The 19,425-nt window shown below is 35.5% G+C and overlaps 1 protein-coding gene across 2 annotated transcripts in view; it reads left to right on the top strand.

Annotated features, from left to right (window-relative positions):
- The window catches only part of CACNA2D3 (calcium voltage-gated channel auxiliary subunit alpha2delta 3), a 573,108-nt gene that overhangs the window by 137,782 nt on the left and 415,901 nt on the right, over positions 1-19,425 (top strand). For both annotated transcript variants that reach the window (XM_087709045.1, XM_087709046.1), the window contains exon 3: positions 17,383-17,499. In XM_087709045.1, coding sequence (XP_087565171.1) covers positions 17,383-17,499 — 117 coding nt within the window. The remainder of the gene's footprint in view (positions 1-17,382; positions 17,500-19,425) is intronic.

Raw genomic sequence — 19,425 nt, 5'->3', positions numbered from 1 at the left:
ATGCAGAGTTTTGAGTTGAGAGAATAGAATGTGGGTCAATGCCCCTGTTTCTGCTGAAGCTAAACATTCTCTTTCATTTATTGCTAAGCTATCTTATGTCTCTGAAATATTTTTGAATAGCTGCATTTCACTTGCAGGCAGAGTAAAAGAGTGACATATGGATATGTGTGATAGGCACATCTTTCCTTTGAGGGCTTTCTCTTTTTTGATATAGCTTTCATTTCCCTTCCCCACTGTTTTTGAGTTCTTATGCTTTGCAGATTAATGGACATAGTTAGGACAAAATGTATGTGTGCACAACATAACTCTTAACAGTTTCCTTGCTTGCTTTTTTATCATATTTATAAACCACCCATTCATAGTGACTATGTGGCACACAATTTAAAAATATTCCATAAAGAAAAGATAGAACACTAATAATGCATTAATAAAATTGTACTTAAGACTTAAGACTATATAATGCATAATCACACACTTGGAGAAAGAGCTATGTCTACAACGTTGTTGTAGGGATGACAGAGTAAGGCAGCTGGAAGGATATTTTGCAACCCCTTCTCTTTTTTTGCCCTTTCCATTTGGAATGCCCCAATTGTTTATGTTACCCCTCTTCTTTCTTTAAGATCTCTTCTCAATATTCAGTTACTATAAAGTCACCCTTAGAACTATTCCATCTGCAGCTATTCACCCATTTTCATTCTACTAGAAATTATATCATTAAAAATATTTTATTGTTTTTTTGGCAGATAATGCTAAGAGCAGACCTTCCTTCCTTCCTTCCTTCCTTCCTTCCTTCCTTCCTTCCTTCCTTCCTTCCTTCCTTCCTTTCTTCCATCCCTTCTTTTCCTCCCCCCTTATCCCTTTCCCCTTTCTTTCCAGCACACTGTGGGATAGACTACCTTGTGAGTAAAATTTGGTGGAGGAATACTCCATTTAGCAGAGCGTGGAAAATATATGGTTTATCTTTAGCAGGAATGAAAGAGGATATGTAATAATCCTATTGTCAAACTTTTTGGCTGGTAATATTTTAAGATTTTGTAAAATGTGTATTTTAAATGGAATAATAGAATAAAGGAAAATAATGCTTAAGATCATCCAAAGTAAACTAGAGTCCTCTATTAAAAGCAGGGAATAAGGAAAAGCAGAAAAGGGGTGGACTATATTTCTGACATTCCAGTTGCACTGCTGGAGACAACATCACCTAATTAGCATGGATTGGAGGCTGGGAGGAGGAAGAAGACAAGGTGGAAAAACCAGGAGCAGCTTGTGAAAACATGAAATACCAGGAGGATGAACCTTGTACATCTGATGCTGGACAGTGGAACTTTGTAAGTCAATGGCTTTGTTAGTCAGCAAGACAGCTGGGGAAAAACACAGAAAGATTCCACTATCTGTAATTATGATAAAGAGGAGAATAAGATGCCATAATAAAATACAAACAGAAAATGAAGGAAAGAGACATTAGATAGGGGAAAACAAGTAGGTTAAAAGTTGATTTCGTATATTAAATTTCTTGTACTATTCTCTACAGGTATACAAACAAATACTGATTTTATAAATAATATTTTTAATTGTGTATTTATTAGATCACAGTACTTTATTAGCATAAGTATTACAGTATCCCAAATAAAATCCCTAATGTATATGTGTGTGAGTCTGTATCAGCAACTCTCTGATAATCTAAATTAGAACAAAAATTTAGCAACACAGATTGAATTTATTGTAGCAAAAAAATTTACTTAGTGATTTATATGTCTCTACCCTGGTTTATAATATTTGTGTTTAGCTTAGAGATTAATAACAATGTTTAATCTTTTAAAACAATATAATAAATTTAGTTATTCAAAATTAATGACATACTGGAAAACTATTATCTCTATGAGATAATAAATTCAAATGCTTCTGAGTGGGACAACTGCCACAAGATAAATAAAGAAGATGAATAGTATGCACCTGGCTATTATAAATAAGTTTAAGTCTCCAAGACCAGACTGGCCACATATGAGAAGAATTATATCATAATTCATCTTTTTTCCTCCAAGATTTTTATTTTATTTGCTATATATGTATCAATGCGTGAATAGTGTGGCATCCGGGTGTCATACATTCTAATACAAATAGAACTAGTAGAATTAATCATAATTATTACATTCAACCAACATATATTTCTAATAGTAATACACATTTATATTATCATCTATCATTATTTAATTATTCCATGTTTAATCTTGTTGTTGCTTTTATTTTACTATGTACAATTGTAAGAATTATGTCATATTGAAGCTCCTTTCTGTCGTCTTTGAGAAATTGTAGACAGTAGTTATGCTCCCAGAGGATGAGAAGGACATGTTCAGAAAGGGGAGGGGGAGGAGAGAAAACCTAGCTATATCTAGACTAGTCAGTTAATGGAGGAAAAGACTAGTTATGCTTGGTATTAATGTTGCTAATGTTATTAAGTAATTGGTTTTTGAGCATTTTGAAAAGAAGAACTACTTTGCAAAACTCACCATGGATTTATCAAGAACAAGTAATGCAAACCAACCTGATTTCTTGTTTCTGTCCTATATTCCTGTGATCTTCTCCTGAAATCAGACCTTTTTGCTTGACTTCTGGCTATATTTCTGGTGTTTATTCTACTAATCTGTCCCTCAACGCTTCAAAATAGCAGATTATGGGAATGATGTAATTTATGAGGCAACAAACCTCTGAACTTTTAAATTAAAAGTTCACTAAATTATCATCTGTTACCTTTGTCTCTGCTACTGGTGGAAGATTTATAATATGTAAATAAAATATCTTATTTTCCAGCTGCATCAATTTTAAGATTACGTTTTCTTGATTGATTCATATTCTGGAATAATTAATTCCCCTTTATTACATATAAATTGAGCTAGATTGAAGTATAGATATGTTTTTTTAATCAAACAGATACTCTTTTTCCCCTCTTTCCTTTTTTCTTATATTTGCTGATGAAATTGGACTTCTATGTTGTTTCACAGTATTTTTTTTTAAAAAATAGGAATCTATCCTCCTGGAAGTACATTTTGGAAAGAGATACAATTGTATATAACAGGAGGTATACAATTGTTTGTACAGCAGGAATAATTTATTTCAGGTATGCACAATTTTCTGCCTGCTGGATATTTTGGAGGTTAACTCCTTCGCCATTGTCCATTCTCCTTTTCATTGGCCCTACTAGTTGAGTTTGAAAGAATTTGGAAAACAATATTTGCTTAATGTCTTCCTTTGAAGACATTTTGCTTCTCATCCAAGAAACTTCTTCAGCATTCCCCATCATCCATCAGAGCTGAAGAAGCTTCTTGAATGAGAAGCGAAAAGTCTTCAAAGAAAAACCAGCATGTCCAGTTGCCTCTTGAAAAAAGCACATTTGGAACAGTAGTTTGCTTACCTCTGATCTAACCTTTTCTATTTTACACTTTTAAGCACTTACTAGTTGAAAACTGAATTATATTTCTTTTGCATTATATTCTTTATTGCAAGACAAAGAACTAGATCTTCTTGTATTAATACTTCGTGAATCATTCTGTCCCATGGAGTCTGGAGATGACACTATTTCCTTGATTGTAGTCACAATCCTACTGTTTCTAAAAGTAGTGGGTAAAAGAAAAGGTGACATTGAATAGCTGAGGATGAGTGCCTTGCTAGTGTTGTAAATGATTTCCTATATACAATCACGCATTGAACAACCTTTGAAACAGTGCTGAGTTGACTGTCTATTATGGAAAGACTGTGCTTTGTTGCTGTGTTTTATGTCTCTATCTGAATATTGGATGATGTGAATTGTGTAGTAACTGCTGATTCACTCCTTATCTTTTCCATACTTCTTCCTTAATTGATTTTAATGAAAGGAGATGCTGACAAAATCAGTGATTACAGCTCTTTAGCTTCTTTACGAGATCATCACAGAGAGCAACATTGTTATCTCCAGTCTTTAATTAGAAAACATATCCACAAAACTACCTGTTCAAAGAAGATCATCATTCTAGCACGTGCCCTTTATGCTGTCAAAGTAGAATCAGTAATCTAAACAACATTGTTTTAATAATGTGTGACTCAGTCTACTCAAAAACAAAATTTTGGAATAGTTATAGAAACATTTCTTTTTAAGTATAAGAAGACTTCATACAAGGAAGCATTACCAGATCTATAGTTTGAGGGACTTCCTGGGTTAATGATTTCTGATTTCCACTTGAAACCATGGCCAGAAAAGCCTCCGCTTTTGTCCTAAATGTAGCAGAAAGATCTCATGAGGATGATCCCTTTCCTCATCATTATTTATTTGAATTGCTGCAGTGTTATGTAAATAAGGTTGCCTTTGAAGATTGCTTAAAAGCTCATCTGATCCACTTGTTGGTTGGTGCTTGTCATGCAGATGTATTTCATCTGTATTGCAGGTCCCACTTTGGCTACCAGTATATTTCTGACATAGATCACAATGCTAGATTAATTTGTAACTTTTTATGGCTTAATAGACTACATATATAACTATAGAATCAAGTCAGTATATCTATTTAGGGAAAGCTACCTATATTGTTTGATTCTTATTGTATTAATCTTTGGAAGACTTTGAAGCCTATAGTAATATATAAATTAGATTTTGGGAACATACAATAAATATTTGCCATGGAGCTATGCCTATTTATACCTCCTGAAATGCATTGCATTTATTAAAAATATGCATTTGGTCTTTATATTTTGCATATTTATTGTAAGAAACCTTGCAAGCAGAACTGTCATATGCTTTATAAAACTGTCCTGATTTGTTAAATTGTCTTATTTTGTGGGAAAACTACATTATTTGCTGAAATATATCAATATAGCTTATTTAATCAATTATAAAAATTGCAGTGAAAACTATGCAGAAATAAATAAGGGAAATATCTTTTATTTAGTTTGATAAAATAACTTTGGGACCTGAATACCATCACACACAGAGAGAGGCATCAGTTTGAGAAGCATAATAAAACCAATTATCTTTGGAGGTCTTGGATGTTACTGAAAATTATCATATAAAATGCCTCCAGTATAAATACAGAATTTGTGCACTTTATTAAAATGAACACTGTTTCATTCTGACTATTATCTTTAACTGCCTTTCTCTGGAACTTGATACCGAGACATTTTTTTTAAAAATGAAATAGGATCCTTGTTTGGCATTTCAGATTTCAACTTTTAAGGAGAGGCATAGGATACATTGTCCAGTAAAAGAATTGATGACCTGTTCATTATATTGGATAATCATAGCATAATATATTAGGTCTGTGCAAGCCTTCAGATCTGCTGAAGCTCATTTGACACCTGGAAGCTGTGCTTCTTCCAGGATTCTTACCATGTAATCTCTAGATAAAATATGTTTGGTTTAAGAAGTTGCAGATAGGTGTTACATGCACTCTTCCAAGAATCTTTTTAACTGTGACTCATTTATTTACTTCATCAAATTATATAACTGCCTGTCTCAACAATGACGCCAGTTGGTAGACAGTGATAAAGATAAAACAAACACATACACAAAAATTGAAATACATAGCAGCCAAAAAACCCCCCAACAATCATCCATATACTCATGAATAGTGTCGTTTGGATTGCTTTGTTAACTAGTAAGAGCTGGCTTTGTTAAGAAAGTGTAGTATACAAGTATATCAAATAAATACATAATATTAGTATTAAACTGGCTTATTAATTCACTATATTTGATTTCCTGAACACCCCAAATATACAATTAAAAACACTTCAAAAAGGTCAGTTAATTTTTTTATTGCCTGCCAATAAATCTATCTGTGCCAGATAGATCACTGATGATACATGAGCAGCAAACCTGTGTACAACAAGACAAATGGACTTCTTCACATGTGACATTGCACCATATATCACAATATTTGAATAGCTTAATAATTTTAGGTTGTTTTCTTAATTTGATTGTTTATTTAGGCACCTTGATATTATGTTTGTTCTTAATCTAGAGATGATGAAGAGTATAAATTGAAACTCACACTAGCATCAGTTTACAATAGAAATATAGGATTCAAGAGAAATATCTCTGAGAGAGAGATATGAATATACAATAGGGTTTGATTACATACAGTATTTTATATATTAAATTAATAATTAGAACTGTTTAAACAGTTTGTGATTTACTATGGTCAAATGTTATGGGGACACTGCCAATATTACTGCTTATATCAGTATGGAGAATTAGATTAGATAGTCTAACTTCATTAGTTAACAGCAGAAAACCTATACATGATTAAGAAATGTAGCCTTGTAAGTTCATTGTTAGTACAGTATACATCCAAATAAGTATGAACCTTTCTTGAAATGTTTTCTTGTTGGACTCACCAACAAGAATTCAACAATGATTCCCAAATGTTTGACTTGGCATAGTTTGACTAGGCATAGTTTGACTAAGCTTGAACTGGGTTGAAGATCACACTATGACATGGCTTGGTAATAATCCTTATTTGAAACTGTATGCAATAAAACAGTAGATTTGTTCTCTTGTCAACATGAACATATAGTTCTTTTTTATAGCCTTTATAATTTAATTCTTGGACTGCTTTCTATTGCTTGTCCCATCATTTAGTAGACTTTTGCCCTTTGCTTCTCAAACTTAAAGTGGAGGGAATGTCAGTTATTCAACTAGCTGATTTCTTTGCCCTGAGAAACTCTGGATCTTAATTCCCATACTTGATGAAGAAGGATCTATCTAGACAAGACGATCCGGATGAGGGGTGATGAACTCTCTTCATTTCTCTAGCTTTCACTCTTACACATATATTTCTCTAATGCTCTGCATCCTGATTTCAGGAATGGAATATTATTCAGCAGTTGTTTGAATGGCTTCTATATTATGTATTCTATAGGAAATTACTACATCTATTCACTGTCTAATTTGTTTCTTATTTTGGACATTCTTTCATTTGCTCCCAAAGAACAACTAAAATGGTATGTGAGAATGGCCTTGGGATGCAGGGCAAAGAGAATTAAGAGAACTGTCAGAAAAAAAGGAAGCTGAGTCTGCAGCAGGAATATGGTCAGGACATGAGGCTCAGATGAAAACCTGCCTATTTTATTGACTGTAAAAGAGATAGAGGAGAGGATGAATTTTCATATCTGCAAGATTTTGTTAATGCAGCTTTACAATAAAATAAAAGTAGCTCATGTGGTCATATTTCTGGACATAAGGCTGTAACAATCTATCCCTAGAATTTGATGCCCTTCCTGCTTGCTCCTCTCCTCTTTTTGTTCAGAAATACTTTTTATATGGACAAGAAGTTGTAGTGAAACATCTTTATCAGTGGTGGGATTCAGCCGGTTCGCACCTATTCGGGAGAACTGGTTCTTAACTTTCTAAGAGGTTCAGAGAACCAGTTGTTGGAAGAAATCTTGTTTTGGTTTTTTTCCACTTTATAGGGCTAAATCTGTAAGGAAGGCAGGAAGGAAACATTTTGGTGTTGTTTCTAGCTTAATCTTTACTGCCCTGCTTACAGAAACTGTCTCTCCGGTTAACCCCTATTATATTGTAACAGCTAAGGCAAAGTGCCCATCGACCTGAGTAATGTTGAGTTGGCCACGCCCACATAGTCACATGACCACTAAGCCCTGCCTACCCACCTGGTCATTAGGACAGAGAACCGGTTGGTAAATTATTTGAATCCCACCACTGATCTTTATGTACAGTTTTCCAATGGACATTATTTTCTGATCTCATAATTTTTCAAACAGAAATTTGATGGCTTATACATTATTTCATTTTTTTAAAATGTGCAAATCTCGTCCCACAGGTTTATAATCACACACAACTAAAAATATGATCCAAGTACAAGAATAACATGAAAACTTTTGACAGTGAAGTAGTGTTTTCTATTTTCTATTGTGCTTATATGAAATGATCTGGCACAATGGATTCTGCAGAGTGAATGTGTAAACACTTGAGTATGCAGACACATGATAAATGTTCTTGGATAGTACAGAATGCCTTGCCAATGCTGATTCTACTAACAAAAGGAAGGGGTATTTGAATATCTTTGTGGTGCAGCAGTAGTTGGTTCACACTTGTTTTTCTAGGCAGCTGTACATATTTACACAGAGAATGCAACAAAGTTTTGATATGGCCTTAAATTGTACACTTTTAATTTCTTGTGCCATTTCTAAGTAATTATTTTTGTGTGACTTTGAATGTCTATTAATTATTGTAACAGTAACAATATATAATTCAAATATTATTATTTTTTTTAATTGTGCTCCCTACACACCAATCTCTCTCTATATCTTTTCGTAGATTTTCACGGGTGTAGGTATGCTGCTCTTGTTGTATTCAGGTCTTTTCTCATGTAAGATTGAGATTGTCTTGGCAAGACAGAAAATAGAGAATACAAATATATGGAGATATAAATAATGAATACTATTGTAAGTGTTAATATTATGTTTGTTACATTATAGGACGAAGTTATAGTGAGAGTAAGGTAATGCAGAAGGGAGAATTATAAAGGCTAAGAAGGAAAGCCGATATAGAAAGCTGTAAAATTATTGTATATTGTTATGTATGTTCTGTGTTTTGTTTTGTCTTATTGAGTTTTTTTCTGTTTTTAAAGATTAAAATATTTAATAAAAATTATTTTTTTAAAAGGAGATTGTCTTGGAAAATTCCTCACCAAACAATTCGAACCCTATGCAGAATACATCACCTCATACATACAAAACTCACTTCACTTCATAGAAACAATAAAGAAACTAAACCTACAACCCAGTGACCTAATTATGAGCTTCGATGTCATATCCCTCTTCACCCAAGTGCCTATAAAAGAAGCCTTGACAGCTATCCAGAACAAACACAACCCCTCCTAAACACATCCTGGTCGTGACCAACCACTGCCTAACCAACACATAATTCATTCATAATGGACAAAGATACAAACAGATAGAGAGGATCACCCCCCTCACCCGTCATCACAAACTTATACATGAAACATTTTGAAACTAACACCTTAGATAAATCTGAACACAAACCCAAACTCTGGCTTAGATATGTTGATGACACTTTTGTGATTTGGCCACATGGAAAATTAAAACTGGACAACTTCCTCACACATCTCAACAGCCTACACTCCAAAATACAATTCACTGTAGAAATAGAAGCAAACAACCAACTTCCCTTTCTGGATGTCCTAATCTACAAAAAGCCCAATGGCTCCCTAGGACACACCATCTACCGAAAAAAACCACACACCAACTGTTACTCAAACGCACAATCCCATCACCACCCTACACAGATCAACTCTGTATCCAAGCCCCTCATCTCCAGAACCAAATGCCTAGCCAACAAAGACCACCTGAAAACTGAACTACACACTCTCACAAACATATTAATCCCCAACGGATTCCAAAGAAAAACAATTACCAACCTAATCCAAAGGGAGGCTCCCCCCCCCAAGAACCGAGACACAGAACAGGACAACGGCATCACCCTCCTCCCTTATGTCAAAGGTATCACAGATAAAATCAGCAAAATTCTCCACAAACACAATATCAAGACAACCTTCAACATTGACCAAAAAACAGCCAACATCTTAAGAAACCCCAAAGACAAAATCCAGCTAGAAAACCAAGGAGTCTACAAAATATCATGCAAAATCTGCCCTGCAACATAATAGGACAAACGAACAGGAGAATAAATGCACGCATCACAGAACACAAGAACGCAGTAAGAAAAAAAGAAAAAACTTCCTCCCTTTTCCAGCACCTTAAAGCTACAGGACATGAAATTAATTTTGAAGGAACCAGGTTAATCTCCAAAACTGAACACTTCAACAAGAGAATAATTATGGAAGCTATCAAAATAAAGAAACACCCCCCTCCCCAACATGAATAAACGTGATGATACCTCCCACCTACCAGACATCTGGAAACCAGCCTTAGTCAACAAACGAGCCCCACCCACCACCCAGGCCGTTACAACACAACACAACACAACAACAGACACACAGCCAGCACCAAACAGCACCAATCTACCAATCATGATACAACCACACAGCCAATCAATCCACTTACTGAAACAAAGCCAGCACTCCACACAGCCCCACCAAGATTTATAGAAAGATGGCAGCTCTGCCATGCTTCACTCACACAAACACGAAGCCGAAAACACCAACCTGAAGATGGCGAGTGGGACCTCACCGATACATTGCCAAGACAATCTCAATCTTACACGGGAAAAAACCCTGTGTGTGTATCTATGTATGTTCCAGCATAACTCTGGAATGCCTCGAGCAATTTCAACCAAACTTGGTACACAGATTACTTACCCTCTGGAAATAAATACTGTGCTGGTAAGACACACTTAAAACCCCTCAGGTTGTGTGTTCTGTTAATAGCCTGTTGTTCCTTAATGGATTCTATCGTACTGCCTTAAAATGGCTTCTACTGTACAGCATTGTGGAGTTGCTATGCTAATGGCTTCACAGTACTCCACAAGGGGGCTCCCTCTGGTAAGGGGGGGAAAGCCAACATTAGAAATTGCATGACGTTCATGGAAGGAGGGTTGGATAAATACCTGGGCAGTGCCAGGTTATCAGCTAGTCACATATATAATTGAAATGCACTGATTCAGTTCTGTCAGGGAAATGAATTCCCCCTCCCCCTCCTGTGCCTCCCCCAACGTTTAAGTCTGTTCTAGAAGGTTGGGGAAACATTGATTGTGATGGAGATGATTTGTCAAAATGCAGGGTTAAGAGTTATATCATACAGTCCAGATGACCTTGGCTCCACGCCAATCTGCAATGCATCACTTCTTAGCAGATGTGCCAGGCCTGGCCTGAAATAGAGACCCAGACCTTCTGCTTTCTGAGCCAGCTTCTGAGGTTTTAAATGTGTTATCTTTTTTGTTTATTACTTAGCATTTGACTATCCTGTGATCTGCCATGCATGCAGTTCAAGGTCTTCTGTTTGTGCAGAGAGCCTCACAGATGACCTTGGAGAAAACATGCACAAAACTAAATCTTCTTATATGATATTTATTTAGCAATTTTGATGCCAAGTTTCAAATTTATTAATATTGAGTTACCGTAAAGAGCTCTAAATACAAAGTCCAGTTGACGGTTCATGACTAAACGGCCACCATGCAGAAGTACAGACATTTGAAAACAAATAAACAAACAACCAAAAATCATATTGAATAATGTTGAGTCTGAAATGTTGTGTTAGCTGAAAAACAAGCAAACAAAAATGAGAAGAATATGTTAAGGCTGTTTTCCTCTTCCTAATCTTCTCAAAATGTGTCACATATGGAGGGTGCTGGGTATAGGAGATCTAAGATAAAATGTCCAGGTGGAAGTCATGGCTGATGAGTTCATTGGACAAAACTCTATTAAGAGAAGTACTCTAGATGGAAATTGAAATTGTTATCATAGTATTCACTTCTCTTGTATAGGTACAGCCAGTGACAGGTACAAATTGAGTGAGTTCATTTCTAGCTATTTCTCACTGGTATAGTCCTTTCTTTCAGGGGGAAATCCACTTACCTTTGCTACCGGCTCACACAGAGCATGTGTGCGCAGAGCGTCACAAATGGACATGATGATGTCCGGGTGGGTGGGCGGGCAGAGCCTGCTACTGAGTGCACCTGCAAAAGTATGCGAACAGCAAAGGGGGAATCCTCTGTGCTGCGTGATTTAGATTAGAAATTCTGCTTTCTAACTAATATAAATTGTGCATCACAGCAGATCATCAGAAAAACCAGTTCACCCCATTTCATTTTTTTTAATACTGGTTCAGGCGAACCAGTAGTATTTTTACTACAGCTTTGGGTGAACTGGTCCGAACCAGTAGTATTTTACCCCTGTTTTCTTTCTGTGTTACCAAATTTTAAGGGAGGCGAATTGCTAATAAAATTATTTATAAGAATGTAATATGTTCACTGCAAGAAATAAATAGCCTTCTAATTTCTTGACCTATCAATTTAATAAGCACAGTAGTTCTTTAATTTGGATTTTTAAAAGAGTCCTTGATCTCTGAAGTCCACACAAAACTTGTAGTGGAATCAATTCACCTTTCATCTTGCCACATTTCACCAAATTCAGTGGATTCAGCAGAGCCATCTCTCATCCTCTTTTTTCCTTTAAACATAGAACTTGGACTGTATAAAAATCATAGCCTCCATTTTCAGATTCACTGATTGGATATAATCAAAACTACAGAAGCAAGTGAGCGATGCTTATCATTTATTATTTAACATTTTGTCTTTGATTTTAGTAATTGAATATTGATGTCTTGACTTCAAATTATGTTGACAATAACCTGCCCATTTTTATCTACTGTCATATTTAATCAAGAAGGAAGAAAACAGCTATTGATCTTAGATAATACTATCAAAGCATGACATTTACTTCTTGATGATGGAAAAAAACATAATGTGCAAATTGAGGGAGAAATAGCTCAGCCCCTGATGTGTTCCATTGGCATAGAAAATGGGCAGGTGCAAGGAGAAATACTCTCATTAAAATAATCTAGCATAGTGCCATTTTTCTCTCATATCAGAGCTTGTTAAATTTTGCTGTTGGATGCATGCAGAGTGGCTAAAAAGTCCATCTTTTAAAGTAGGAACTGATTAAATATTCTCTTCTTGCTGCTTAGCATTTCGATTTGTTTTAGAAAATGAAATGTAAAGGAAAATTTAAACCACAGAAGTGAGTTAAGCATCTTTACTTTTAAAATATGAATTTGAAAAAAACAAAACCCAACGAGGAAGCTACTTCCAATAAAGGAAGATCATACTTCTCCCATCGGATCAGCCTGGCCAGTTGATCTCAGGTTGGCGTGTTCTGGATCACTCCAATTAAATAATATAACCTCTAGGGACCTGGGAAACACCCCTTCTCAGTCACAATGTTTGCCCTCTGAAATGCCTCATGCTTATGAGACTCCCACCCTGATGGCATCCCAGAAAGACTTAAAGACATGGTTATTTTCCCAGGTTTTCAGGCTAGGATGGCTGGGGTTCCTATGAGCTCTTTGAGAGTGATTTATTTCCTTTTCATTTCTTTTATAATTATTGTATTCTACTCCATATTCTGTTGGCTTCATTATCCATTTTCAGTTTGGAGTCAGGTGGTGCCTAAATTGAATAAATTAAGTAGAATTAAATTAAGTACTGGACTATAAAAACAAACAATTTGTTTGTTAAATTGCACACAATTTAACCATAGGTGTGTAATCATAATCCTACCAAAATGACAGTCCAACAGAAGCTCAAAATGATCTTTTATCAGTTACTCTTGCCTTTCTTTAAGTCTGAGACCACGACTGAGTTCACATACCATGCTAAGCCACAATGTTATTTTTATTGTATCTTTGCATGTTGTGCAAACCCAACCTTTGTAATTTAGTAAACAAACTATGGTTAAGCATTGTCTGAACAAGATGAATGTGTGAGCTCACTGATTTATATGGCTCTATATCTTTTTGAAGTAAGTGAGCACACTTAGCATTTTGAAAGTATATGACTGTGAATGGTCTCACAAAATGACTACTGGGTGTTATGTCAATGTGTACCATGATGTGGATTCTAGACATTTTCTACTTTTCCAAGTTAATAACTATTTGGCAACTCCCTTCAAGGTTAAGGAGTACTACTGGAATTTGTTGATGTAACAGTTCTCACTAGCCTCATTAGAGAATTGCTAGTATTTAAATGCTGATTTTGTTTCTAACAAATAGTTTGATGTACAATTGAGGGAGCTAGGTATGTGTGGTATATTAAAGAGAAGAATTAGGAGGGACATGATAATATCTTCCATTACTTGACAAGCATAGAAAAGAAGGGATTGAGTTATTTTCCAAGGCATCAGAGGCAGGACAAGAAGTCATGGATAGAAGCTTTTAATCAGAGAAGAACCTAGATGTAAGGAGAATTTTTCTGACAGTGAGAACAATTAAACAGTGGAATAGTTTGCCTACAGAAGTTGGCTATGCTCCATTGCTGGAGATTTCCAAAAATAGACTGGGCAACCATTTGACTGGGATGATGTAATACAGGGGTCCACAACCCCAGGACTGCAGCCCACCACTGGGCCTTGGCCAATTCGGAACCAGTCCGCAAAAGTGATGGGTATGTGTGCGTGTGCAGCTCAACTTGCATGAGCAGTGGGCAAGCACACATGTGCGCAGCTCCGTTTGTGTGAAAGGCAAATGGTCATGTGTGACCATTCCCTCTCTCTTCTTCATGCTGGTTTGCAAAACCAGAAAGATTTGGGGGTGGGGGCGGGCGCTGGTATAAGGTTTCCTGCCTTGAGTGTGTGGGGGGTGTTGGACCCTTCCAGCTCTATGATTCTATGTCATATGTTGTAAAGATGATTTCCCCATTTTTCATTTGTCTTTTAAAAACATCTGAGCAGGATACCACACCTCCAACACAAAGCATTACTTTTTAGCCCCCCAGTATTCCAAATTGTAAAATTATGGGGTCTGGGAACATTCTAGTAAGTAAAGTTAATACTGTAGATTGCATTTGGATTTTGAATGTCCCTTTTTTAATTAACCAGTTTTAACAATCAGATGGAGGACTGCCAAGGGGAATTGTGTGTAGGGATATTGTTGCCCGCTGGTACCATATTATCTACCTAAACCTTGGCAGTAATTATCTGGAAAATGCCAGAGATGGTACACCTGGCATCATTAGCATATAAAACCTGTGACTTTTATACACAATATCAACCTTTCCTTCCAAAGTAAAACCCTTGCTTTTCTGTTTGCATAGGGCCAGTGAATTCCTCTGAGCTGTATTCGTCTGTTGATAAGCTTCTAAATATAATTTACAATTATGAAAAGGATAATTGTTTAGTAATAAAAATAAGCCATATTCATCTTCTTCTCTGCTATTTAAATAATGGCATAATCCTCTTAGTAAAGCTGGACAAAATGACTCATTAAATGTGACAGTCAACTGAAATGTGAATGAAACAATGGATGCTCCTGAACAGCAGCTGAGCATTGTGTGCCCAGATAGCCGAGTCCATCTGCATGCGAACCACACACTATTTTTGGCAATGGCATTGATCCTCTGCCTCAGAGAACTTCCACTTATAGAGAAAAGCTAAATTCCTTTTTGCAACAGGAGCCTTGGGCCACATTTTTTTGGTTTGCATTTTTTTTTACTGAGAGATTTGCCGGAAGTGTTACTGGTAATTTTTCTCTTCACCATCTGATGCCAGTAGTTTACCATCCAACATGTTAACTATTGAAATCTTTTCAACCATTTGTTATATAATCTCCTTTTTTCTATTCAGAATATTCTCGCATGCCATCCTAATTTGTTTGTGAGATTTATCTTTTTTACTAGCCATAAACCGTAACTGACAACAAAATTGGAAATTCTTACATTCTTTATTGCATGGACAATTATAATGAACAATAGGAATAGAGTTAGTCACTGAGGCATGCAACTAGGGTTCCTTTATAAAGGAGCATTGGTAATGAAATCACTGTTCATCCTTTAACAATTAATCATATTTGTTAGGATGGCCAGTTGCAGACCTCACTGAAGACTATTATAAGGTCCTAATCCTTGTATTTGATTATCTTTGCTATAGTTAAAACTTTTCTTTGGAATTTTTGTATATAAAAACATTTTAAAGCATTCTGCAGATGCTTTTAAAAACAGTTTTCCTATTAACTGCCTATCAGCTGTGCACTTCAGTCCAAAGCCCCAGCATAGGAAGTAGGTTTGCATTAGATGTATGTTGCATTAGATGTATGTTGATATCCATAACAACATGTGTCAGAGCTGAATTTCAGCATATCTAGGACATTTATTTAATTGATTACTCATATCCTCTTTATTATTTTTACAAATAATTCAAGGTGGTGAGTATATCCAACATCTTTCCTTTTCCTATTTTTCCACAACAACCACCCTGTGAGGTTAGCTGGGCTGAGAGAGAATGACAGACCCAAGGTCACTCAGCTGGTATTTATGTCTAAGCAGGACTTGAACTCACAGTTTCTTGCTTTCTAGCCTGGTGCCTTAACCGCTAGACCAAACTGGCTTGGTCTATGCCTTGGGTATTGGCTTGGATATGCCTTGGATATTAGCCTGCATTGCAAGAATTTGCAAGAATTTGTAGGTATCAGTAACAAGACCTATGTAGCTTAACTCTTGTATCTTTTGGTGAGTAACCATAAGGGCAGTCAAAAGCAAAACCCTTACAAATGCTTAAATCTAAAATAAAAGCAAAACCCTTACAAATGCTTAAATCTAAAATAAAATAGCCCAAAAGAAAATGGGGATAAGTCAAACACAAAGAATAAGAAGTCACAATAGTCTCCAGAAAAAGATAGAGATAAGATTGAACAAAAGAGGAACAAATCCATTTATGAAAGTTGGAAGCCCTTATTCTATTTCATGCTAAGAAATTAGCACAATTAAAGTCCTATAGCTGTACAAATGAACCAGGAACCGGATCATAAGTGAAGGTCAAAACATGATCTCATTAATCAGAAAGTGGACTGTACTTTACATCTTCAAGATCAGGGATTTCAAACAACTCCATTTTGAATGAAGGAGTTATACACAAAATGTTTTGAATTCAAAGGCACTTGAGTTTGAAAAGCCCTGTTTGGGTTCCAAACAGCTGTCTGAAGTGTGAAATTAGCTATTTTGAGCTTGAGAATCTTCCGAATTGATCAAGACAGCCTGCTTCACATGTGAAATGAGGCATTTCCATTTTGAGACAGGTCATTCTGAACATGAAATGTTTTTTTGCAAATCTTTAAAAGCATGAAAATGGCAAATGGGTCTATAGATAGGATTAATCACAAGTAAATATGTAAATTCCCACTAACAATGAAATTATTTTTGCTTTCATTCAACCACATATAAGTAGCTCAAACATTTCAGGAATGAAGAAAATTTCTTAAATATGGGACATGGTGGCTCAGTGGCTAAGACACTGAGCTTATCGATCAGAAAGGTCAGCAGTTCGAATCCCTAGCGCCGCGTAATGGAGTGAGCTCCTGTTACTTGTCCCAGCTTCTGCCAACCTAGCCATTCGAAAGCATGTAAACAATGCAAGTAGAAAAATAGGGACCACCTTTGGTGGGAATGTAACAGCGTTCCGTGCCCCTTTGGCGTTTAGCCATATAGGCCACATGACAATGGAGACATCTTTGGACAGTGCTGGCTCTTCAGCTTTGAAATGGAGATGAGTACCGCCTTCTAGAGTCAGGAACAACTAGCACATATGTGCCAGGGGAACCTTTACCAAAACAATTAATTTATTCTTTCATGAAAATTGCTATTGCAGAAGTATCTGTGACATATATATGAAAACAATGTTTTGATATTTCTCTTAATGCATTCCTTTTGTCTTGCAGAAATACAAGGAATATGAAAAGGAGGTTACCATTGAAGAAATTGATGGCCTTCAACTTGTGAAGAAACTAGCCAAGAATATGGAAGAAATGTTTCATAAAAAGGCTGAAGCTGTCCGGGTAGGTAGCAAGTAGTGCTAAGCCGAAACCCTTACTGATATTTCTCAAAAAACTATCTCCCCCCCCAAAAAAAGTTCCCTTTTTGGCAGTGCCTTGGAATTTTCTTGCATTTGCAGGGGTAATGGGATGAATTTTATTGTCCAAAGAGGTAGATGTATATATTGAAAAAAATAAAAATGTGTTCAGTTCTTTCAGCAGCTTTCTGCTAGTTAGATGTTCCACAAAGTAGCAGTCAACATGATCTGGTATCACATCACATCACCTTGTTTCTAAGCTACTCCAGGGAATGTCTAGTAGGAAGTTATGGAAAAAACCTCACAATTCACTAAGAATAACATTCAATTTTGTTTTTCATGTTTTAAAAAAGCAAGACTTGTGTTAAGCTCTGAACCACCTTGTAGACTACCATAATGAAGCAGAAAATACAATGAAAATTTCTCAGAACGTTTTCTCCAATTTATTTTAAAAATAATTTCTCATGCTCACTTACTGAATGATCATAAAAGGCTCACTGCACTTTAGTTTAGGGTAGCACTGTGTGAATGTAGAAAAAGTTAGTTGGCTTATATATACACCTTGATTTATGTTTTGCTAAAGCAGAAATGTTGCTTTTTTGATAGTATATTTCCCCTTCACACTATGCAATATGCATATTATACATCAATATTGAGGGTCATTTGCATATATTTAGAAGACTTTCTTCAGTAATAAAGGTGCTTGCATCTGTTGTCTCCTATAAATGGTACATACTTAAAATGTCCATAGCCTTCAGCCCAGTCTCCTAGTACCAGCAGTTTTTGCAAAACAAAAAAACTCAGAGATTAGGACTTGAAATTAGGTGTCGGATTTTACCTGCTCACAGAAGTGTATGAATTATTTTGAAGGCTATGTCAACAATAATAGGCACATGGTTTTTGAGTATTGCTATTTCTTTTCTCCCTGTCTTGATCATAGCATTTTGTTATGAATTAGTTACTGTGAGTTTTTAAAGACTATTGTAAGATTTATCTTACTTGACAAAAACAATTGAAATAGGAAAGAAGAGACATATGATTAAGTTATGTAATAAATAGGTGTCTGTGTGTGTTGCAATTATGTGACAGATTAGGAAAAAATATGTTTGATATAGAATTTAACTTTGCCTTTTATTTTAAGAATAACAAGCTTTTAAACTTGCCAGTTGTAAAATTAGGTTTAATGTATATGGAAAAATCCCTACTGAAATCTCTAAAACAAGAGCAAATGTAGATAGATCTGTAATAGTTTACATTTTACAAAATTTAGATTCTTTCTAATAGAATTAAGACAAAATGTAAGCATTCTTATTCATTTTTTAAAAAAATAGGTGCTGTCTTTGGAAATAAAGTTTCTCTGCTCATTTCTATAATTCTATATGCTAATAATTCTAATAATAAATTTGACAACAATCAATTTGGAATTTCTGTTCTCTTTTAGTTTTCTGTATTTTTTTGAATCAGAGGGTACATTGACAAACAAATGTTTAAAAGTGGTTGTACTTTGGCATACATCTATTTTTTCATGAAATGGTACAGATATTTTGCTACTTTCATTTTGGTCTAGTAGCATGGAGATACTGAGCAAATAAATCTTGTTTCTACCACTCCTTCTACCCTCCATTTAAAAATAAACTTCCAAATCCTTCCTTCCTTCCTTCCTTCCTTCCTTCCTTCCTTCCTTCCTTCCTTCCTTCCTTCCTTCCTTCCTTCCTTCCTTCCTTCCTTGAAATTGAATTAACTCTCTGATAAATTGAAAGATAAAAAGGACAAGTATAAAAAGTGGAAAGAGGGCCGCATAAAACAGAATATCAGCAAAAAGCAACAACAAAAAAGCTTCTTTCAACATGTAAAAAACAAGAAAAAAGTCAAGGAAATTTTTGGTCCAATAATGGGAGAAAATGGCAAAAAG

This window comes from Thamnophis sirtalis, unplaced genomic scaffold, assembly GCF_051295495.1.
Source record: "Thamnophis sirtalis isolate CommonGarterSnake01/CBP01778 unplaced genomic scaffold, rThaSir2_p1.2 scaffold_3, whole genome shotgun sequence".
Lineage (NCBI taxonomy): Eukaryota > Metazoa > Chordata > Lepidosauria > Squamata > Natricidae > Thamnophis > Thamnophis sirtalis.
This window is presented reverse-complemented; position numbering and strand designations above follow the sequence as displayed.